Genomic DNA, 8,789 nt, shown 5'->3' on the forward strand with positions numbered 1-8,789 from the left:
AGAGGTCGCAGCAAAATGTGATTAACTGAACATATATGTATATATTACATTTGAAATGATTTGAACGCTACAAACCAGCAATCCTGTAAAATTCCTCTTTGATGACTCCCAGGGGTTTGTGGCCAGGAAACACCACAAAAATGTGGCACACTTTCCGTACAGCTCTGCATACAGTGGCCTTACTAATATGCTCCGCATCCCCGATATTGTACAGAAAGCTTCCATTAGCAAAGAAACGTAAAGCTGCACATAGTATCTGCTCGGATGTAAGAGCACGGCCACGATGGGTGATATTAGTGATGTGAGGACGGATGAGATTATGGATATATGTATTGATATCAATGAAAAACGGTAACGCTCAAACAGAAATGTACGGGGAAAAGACAAAAAAATCCACTCTGGGTCTCAAAATCCTTGCCCGACGTAAATGTAATTCTCTTCGAATTAAGGCAGCCTCCTCATATTTGGGATCCTCCAAAAAAGGACAAGCCATTCCCCTAACTGTCTTCTCGGTTTGTGTCAGAAATGTGGGCAATGAATGACTAAGGCTACGGCGAAATACCGCTGCGTCTTTAAAAAAGGGGAGGAGACCGACAGAAACTCAGAGTTCAGAGAATAAAACCTGCTCCCGACCAGGTTAGGTTCACAGAGTAAGTTACCATGGGAACTGACTCTGAGTAATAGTTACCTCTCTTTCAGAAACAGGCTTGAGTTACCCTGCTTTCTCGGGTTTGACAAACCTGCCTTTTTGAAACGAAAAACTCAGACTTTCTCTTATCTCAGGGGTACCAAACTCTGAGTTTTCACTTAACCTCCTTTCTGAAACAGGCCCAAGCTCAGACTTAGACTAAAAAAAAAAACGGTGCACGGCAGTGAACAGACAACGGGATAAGGGTTCGGCTGGGCTATAAATAGAGACACACACAAGGGTAGACAGGTGATCGTAATTTGGTGCTAATAACAATACAGGGAGACATGTACACACAGACACACTAGGGGGAGACAAAGGAGCGGCTCAGTAATCCGGTGACCCAGATCTTAACCTCCCGGACTGAGGCGGCAGGGATGTTACACTGGGTTTGTTCTACCCAGATGTTGGTTCATATTAACTGGAATGTTGGGTTAATTCTACCTCACAAATAGGTTATTTTCATGTTTTACAGTGAATCTGTAAAAAAAAAAAAAAAAAAAAAAACTACCCATGTTTATTAAACAGTTAAATTACATTGATTTACTGGTCTATTACAAAAAACTTTTAAGTTTGGCAAACCATACATATATGCAATAAACAACATTTTATTAAATGTTCATAGAAAAAAAAAAATTTCTTTCTCAAAAGCAAAAAAGCAGATAATCTGAAACAAGTTAAACAGCGACATCATTACTATACTTAATACTCACAAGGGCAGAATGGAGTAATTGCACAAATAAGCTGAGGCAGCTTTTACAGAGCAGGATCTCTCTGTGACATTAGACATCTTTTCTGCAAAACAAATCCAGCCCTGGTCTCATTTTAACATACAAACACTGTCTATGACTTTTCAAGTAGGCTTCTCTATTTCATAGAAACATTACACATAAATACAATAAACAGTTAACCACTAAACAAACTGTGTTGATTTTAAGCTAATTACCGAGGTAATGTATTGTCATAGCTGGTGTCATTCTGGCACATTACAATCACCCAAATACTTCCATCTAGTAGTTATCTGTACAGCTGTGGTATATTTTTTTCCTGTAATTGGCGCATTGACTGATAGTTATTTCAGAGTCACAAGCAACTTTGGTTAAACAGGGCTACCTGATTAGCTTACATGCAAATACTGGTAATACATTTGCATACTTGCCAAAGGGAGAATGGTGTAGAATAACTCGGGAATAAATAAATTACTAGCTAGTGAAAAACAGGAATCTCCAGGAAAAATCGTGAGGATTAGCAGGTCTGCATATTTGTGAGAAGGTCAGTGTTTTGTAACACTGCAGCATTTTTTTGTCTCAAGCAGTGAAATTAATAAAGTTCTAAAGTTAACTAAATGTCTGCGAATGCACCAGCGTTCTCCGGTTCAGGAGTTTTATTATAGTACTAATAACAAAACAATCATTATTATGAGGCGCCATATAGGGCTTAAATAACTACATATGAAATGCGCGCGCACATATATACTTTCCGCACACACACACACACACACATCTACCGGGTGCGGTTGGCAGGGCGGGCCCGAGTTTTGCTCCACCGGGACCGTCTTGCGCCTTACCAGCCGCACGCCGAGGAAACGTCGAACTATGTGGAGACCACGCCTCCAACGCAAAGTTCGTCATGGTGACCAGGGACGGTCACAGCTCGGGTGGGGGCAGTGTGGCGTGGGCGGGGCGGCGGCTGACGACCAGCATGCCTTGCGGGAATGTTGGTGTGTTCACCGTGATGGGGAAAGGTGTTTGGGTTGGTGGCTTCGGCCCTGTTGTGTGGGAGGGGGTGTGTGACGTGTGAAATGTGCTCTAGTACAGGTTGACGCTGAATTGGATGTAGGCTCCTGAGTGAAGGTGCTGCTCATGCCTTACATGCTGTGTGCTAAATAAAGTGCTCCCAACCATTGCATTGGGCAGCAAATAAGCTCACTCGTCTCTCCAGCATTCTTTCCGGCGTAAGAACGCTACAATATATATATGTATGTGTGAGTGTTTCATATATGTGTATGCAAGTGTTTCGTGTGTGTGCATGAGTGAAGTTTGATTTACATGTAAGCCCTATACGGCGCCTCATACATTAACATGAACTCACTCAACACACATCCCACGGCACTCTCGCTCACACTTGCCCTGTCCGACACTCTGTCGTATCCGCTGTACTATCAGCGCATAGGCTATTTGATACGTTACCGTATATATGCTAAACAACTAGTAGAGGGCAGATATTGTTTTTTTTTTTTCTCTCTCTCTTTGTTTTCTTTTCTTCTCTGGTTGATAGCTGTCCTACTGGCTGATGGGTGGAAATTGGAAATTAGGACTAAAGTAGGGAGAAAATTGTCATATATTTTATTTCCCTGACAAGCAACCAACATTATTGCAATATTTCAAATATAAATTGTCTGTACTTATTTAGTTAGATATGTATGTATACTTTAATGCTGTAGATATGCATGAGGGCATATTTTTACTACAAAGAGGGGAGGAGATTTTAGGAAAGAAAGGTTGTGGTCAGAGCACTTCTGCTCTCCTGCATTTAAAACACAGCTGAAGTGTTTCCTGACTGAAGTAGGGTGAGATCAGAGCTCCTGTGATCATGTGCTCCAGCCTCAGCATGAAAACTCTACTTTGGTTCTGTGAGTAAAGATACTGATTACCCTTTTACTTTATATATCTTTTTGTGCACATTAGTGGAATCTTAACTTTTGATTTGTGTTTGATGTGTATAAGTTTTTAAGTTGTTTGTTTGATTTGTTGTTAGATCTCCTTGTGTGCTGTGTAGCTGCACAGAGTTTCACAGAGAAGTCGGTAGATTTGGGACAGAATGTGACTCTCAAGTGTGAAGTGGCTGTAAGTCATGTGTACTGGTACCTGATAAAGCCGTCAGAACCTCCTCTGTTTGTATTACGCTCTTTCTCAAGGAAGATGCAGACTCCAGAATACAGTAACAGGACCCTCAGCAAGTCTTTCTCACTGAAACTCAACGGCACTTTATATATACACAGGATCAGTACTAATGAATTAGGTGTGTATTATTGTTTAAATACAGCTTTACCTGCCAAGATGAGCAGAGGAATCAGACTTTACATCCAGAACAACTCAGCTGGTGAGTTTATTCAAAGTGAAATTATGTTACTATTTATTAATAACCACTTGCATGTTTTTGATGAAAGAAACTTTGGTTTTATATTTTTAATTGGAGAAATTAAAACATGTTTTATAATGTTTTTTTTTAAATGTGCCAAAAACAAATCCTTCTTCTGTTATTTTGTAGTTTTAAAATTATAGAAGGCCGTTTGGTCGTTCTCAAAGTAAAAATCATTTTCATAACTCTCCCAGTAGTTATATATAATATATTTGTGTCTTAATACAGTAATTTTTTTATTTTTGTATTTGTTAAATACAAATGTTTTGATATTTTTCAAATTGTTTTCAGAGTATCAGAATAAAAGTGACCGGCAATTCTCGATTCTCGTCGTATTAGTAATTCTGACTTGTGCTCTGGCTGTTGTAGCTACAGGTGAGTTTTATTTACTGTATATTTTGCTGTTAATAAATGAGAACATATTGAGAGTATACTTCTGCTCAAGTGACAATATAAATGTTATTCTGAGAGCTCGAATAAACTTAGTGTTGTCCATAGCAATGACATGAGAAGACTAAAGGGTTTCAATAGAATAATTCTGCACCAGATATTCAGATATACAATCTATTAATGGTAATGGTATTTGTTTTACTCGCATAATTGTGATATATTTATTAGTTGTAGATTATCTACTGTGGAGAATAAACATGTAAGCAGTAACTGTGTACTTAATTATATTCTATCATCTTACTGTATAATTTTATATATATATATATATATATATATATAAAATTATATATATATATATATATAAAATTATACAGTAAGATGATAGAATATAATTAAGCATAAAATAAACATGATAGAATAAACATGTAAGCAGTAACTGTGTACTTGATAATAGAATAAGAACACAGTTACTGCTTATGTCAGGGCAAGAAGGGAAGCGTATGAAGCAATGCTCCCATCATGCATAGTGTCCACTGTACAAGCTTCTGGAGACAGTGTTATGATCTCGGGTTAATCAGTTGCTCAGGTCGAGACTCAGTAACGTTATGTGGCAGTAAAATGAAGTCAGCTGACCACCTGAATGTACTGAACCACCAGGTTATTGCATCTATGGAGGTTTTCTTCCCTGATGACATGGCCATAGTCCAAGATTCAAAAGCAATATCAAAGCAATTTTCTTTTGGGATTATAAAGTTCTTTGAATCTTAAATCTGGGAGCATTAGGAATCGTTTTCACGCAAAAATTGGTCACTACATTGTGCACTGTCGTCAAAGCTAAAGGCAGTCAATAAAATCTTGGAGTAGGCAGTGTAGTTCTATATTCAAGAGAAAATACAGAAATTATATAATAAATGAACTTTTTAGAAGTACAGTGTATGATACTAGAGATATGTATTATTGCTTAATCAGAGTTATAATTCATATCATGTATTATCAGTAATTATTATCACACAAGCTTCAACTAAACATAGACTAATGAAGTCCTGGCTATTGCTGGCTTTTGACTTACTGTATATTTTAGTTTTTACAGTTTTTTACTGCAGAAGACTTCCAAAACCTCAAGCACAATCTCCAGTCCCTGGTGTACAGCTGCATCAGGACGTTCCCAATGTTGTGGTAGGGAAACTGATCCTTCTATACAATTTCGTTTTAGTTTAGTTTTAATAATTAAATAATAATTAAAATTATAATAAAAACGTATTCTTTATGCACTCAAGTTCAGTTGTTTTTCAGCTGAAGTTTTTTTGCAGTCAAAACCTTTCTGCCATTGTATGGTAGATGTGTGCACAGTGCCTGTTTGCAGATGGAAAAGCTGCATCATGTAATGTGTTAATGTTTGAGAAAGTGATGTAAGTTGGTAAAATTCGTTAAACTCTATAATACTGTATGTTATAAAAATGACTCGGCTCTTACAGGCTCTGACGCACCTGCACTCAAAATGCTAATATCTTTTATATCTGTACAAAAACAAAGTGTGCTTATAATGAGCAAATCGTATACAGTTTTGCATTTAAGAAGAGCATCTCAAAATGCACAAAATGTCAACAAAAAAAAGGCAGAGGCTACCTTAGGGACAGGATCAGGATTACTGTTTATTTCAGTTCCTTACTGTAATCAATCTTACACAAAAAAAAAAAAAAAAAACTTGAACGTCTGTAAATATAAAATAAGGGATTATAAAATTCCTTTATTGGAATTGCTCCTTACTGTCCTACTATTATTGGGTATTTACTTAACAAAATACATTTTTTACAATGAAAACCTAATAAAGAAATTATTGTCTCTTAATATTTTAACGAATCCTATTACTAATAATTCCAATGATTTGTGTACAAGCGAATTTAATGTACTTTTGTTCAAATAAATATTTGAATAAAAATACAAAAGGTATTATCGTTAAATAAAGTTCATCATGACCCTAGAGAAAAAATATAATGGTTTAAAATCACAGAATTGTCAGATAGCACGGTAACATTCCCGAGCTGCTGTGTATATGCGGCGCTGTGCTAAAGCTAAAACAGCGTACACACCAACACAAATCTGTCCTCAGATTCTCAGTACGGTGTAAAAAATATGATGCATTTTATTGTCCCCAAGTGTGTTTAATGTTTTGACATAAGTCTCACTTCTCTGTTTCAGTACTCTGAGGTGCAGCACAAGGTGATGAACAGACCCGTCAGGACAAGTGACCACAACACCACATACGCTCGTATAAGGCCCTCAAACCCGTGACCTGGAATGACCCCACACAGCTCTTTTGCGACTTTGTGATTCGCAAATGAGTCGCAAATGAGTCGTGTGTTTATTTAGATGAATTGATAAATTTTTGGGGGGATTTCTACATGCTTCTTTGTTCAGTTCATACAGAGGTCAATTTGAAAGATTCATATTACTGAAGTCCCTAGTGCAAAAAAAAAAAAAAAAAAACATCATTTATTACAAATACAGTATATTAACATCTTCTATAGTACACTGCAAATATCCTAACAATTTTTATTCGAACATATATCGAAAGTATATGGACATCACGCTTTTACCAATCTTTGGAATTAAACTTTAAACATACTTCATAATTACAACTAAATAACAATTACATAATAATTGCATTATAGTACACTTTCCAGAAATATATTACATATATTGAAAATAATCATTCTATCAATATACAGAAACCATACATTAGAATATGATTCTAACATATTGTAATCTTTTTATATTTCTTGTTAAATTTTAATGTGCTTATTAATATTTGCTTACATTTAGTGCACTACTCTCTTTCTGGTGCATGCTCGTTTTTGAGCCCTGGAACTCACTTTTGCACTTTCAAGATCATTAATGTGTGTTTGATCTCTTGTGCGCGCTCAACAACATAAAAATACACTTGCTCGAACTGCAGCAGCGTTAGAACTCTGCCACAATTCCAGCCAATTAGAGATTAGAGCAGGGTCAATACCAGCCAATCAGAAACTGGAGGCGGGACATTTGCACAACCTGTTTCCAATTCGCTTAGCAGTCTTCCACTTTTAATTTGAATGTAATTGTTTTATGGTTGCATGCATTAGTTAATATTGTTATTATCTTGTTTTCATTGACGTAAGATAAATTTCATGATCTTTGTTAGGTACCTGTACTTGGAAATTAAGTACATCGTTTAAACTATAGAATGTTTTCTCTAATGTGTTAGTGCTGAATCTTTATGTACGTCAGTTCTGATAGGTACATCACGCTCTGTAGCTTTTAGCATGTTTTTAGAGTCCCTGCATAACAGCTAGAATCAACATACCAGGTTTGAACTAATACAGTAGATTTTATATTGTTATTTTTGTGACTTTGTGCAAATTAAATCTGTTGAACTCATGAAGAAAATCTGCCTCGTCATTACTGATGTGTTTTAAAAACATGCTTATGTCGAAAATGTCTTTAGCATTTATATAAAGGTCCTAAACCTGTTTAGTATACTGGTAACACATTTGCAATACAGTAGTACAGATGTTGTGTTTACTGTATAGCAAAGTATGTTTTTGTTAACCGCAACATGTACCTTTTTAGTATTTGCCATTGGCCAGAAGTATAACAGCTAGTGATGGGTCATTCATTAAAGATTTGTTCTTTTCTACACAAACAATGAACGGATCAAGCACCTCCACCAGTGGCGGCCGGCCCATAGGGGGCGCTGGGGCACCGCCCTCCCTGATAAGAGGGGCTAAAAATGTAAAATATATTTTTTACAAATTAAGTTTTTAAACTCGGTTTACCCACCAGTATGTGCCTACATGCGATATGAATAACATATACAACATTTCCCACCTAGTGACATTCATTCACCAGTGAATTTCCACAGACAGACTTGTATCGTTTCTGTCATGGGGCGCTGAGAAAAAGCGCCCCTGAGTGCAGCCAAATAGCCTGTCATGTAGCTGTTGCTAGGGTAAATTAATAAATATGCGGCCAATCAGGTTCTCAGAATTTTATGGTCTTGGGGCGCTGGAAATTCTGCCCCAAGCCGCAGAAAATACCGCGAGATTTAAGTTTTTTTTTTCTTTTGAGGCGCGGTCAATCAGAGTAATGATGGCGAACTTAACGAGCGAAGAGCAGTTTCCACCAAATTCGGTGAGATCCTTATTAATATACCCGTTTTAGACTGTTGTGTTAAATTGCATTTTTTAAACTGTTTTTCTTTGTGTGAACCACTTTGAGATGCAACTTTGCTTGGAAGGTGATCCAGCTGATCATACCCTTTGATGTTGATTATTGTATTTGATACTCCCTTAAGCATGCATGGTGTATTATACAATGGAAATTTGTTCATTGACTTTATCTGTGAAACTGGTGATTTTGAGGAGGAGATTAAATCATTACTGTTAATTGTAATCATCGTCTGACTGTTGATTTTAATTCTTATATTGGACTAAGAAAGAAATATTTTGTCACATCAGCCCCACCAGGAAAAATTTTCACCAGCCGCCACTGACCTCCACTATTACAATCACCACCAAACCCGGCCCACATT

At 36.9% G+C, this 8,789-nt stretch overlaps 1 protein-coding gene across 1 annotated transcript; it reads left to right on the plus strand.

Moving 5' to 3' along the window:
* The first annotated feature begins 3,202 nt into the window (after nucleotides 1-3,202).
* On the plus strand, nucleotides 3,203-7,639 carry LOC128519651 (uncharacterized). Its single transcript, XM_053493456.1, has 5 exons — nucleotides 3,203-3,320; nucleotides 3,446-3,790; nucleotides 4,121-4,204; nucleotides 5,301-5,395; nucleotides 6,419-7,639. Exons 1-5 carry the CDS (start codon nucleotides 3,281-3,283, stop codon nucleotides 6,509-6,511), a joined length of 657 nt encoding a protein of 218 aa, XP_053349431.1. The 5' UTR covers nucleotides 3,203-3,280; the 3' UTR covers nucleotides 6,512-7,639.
* The last annotated feature ends 1,150 nt before the right edge of the window (nucleotides 7,640-8,789 follow it).

The sequence above is a fragment of the Clarias gariepinus genome, chromosome 3 (assembly GCF_024256425.1).
Source record: "Clarias gariepinus isolate MV-2021 ecotype Netherlands chromosome 3, CGAR_prim_01v2, whole genome shotgun sequence".
NCBI classification, from domain to species: Eukaryota; Metazoa; Chordata; class Actinopteri; order Siluriformes; family Clariidae; genus Clarias; species Clarias gariepinus.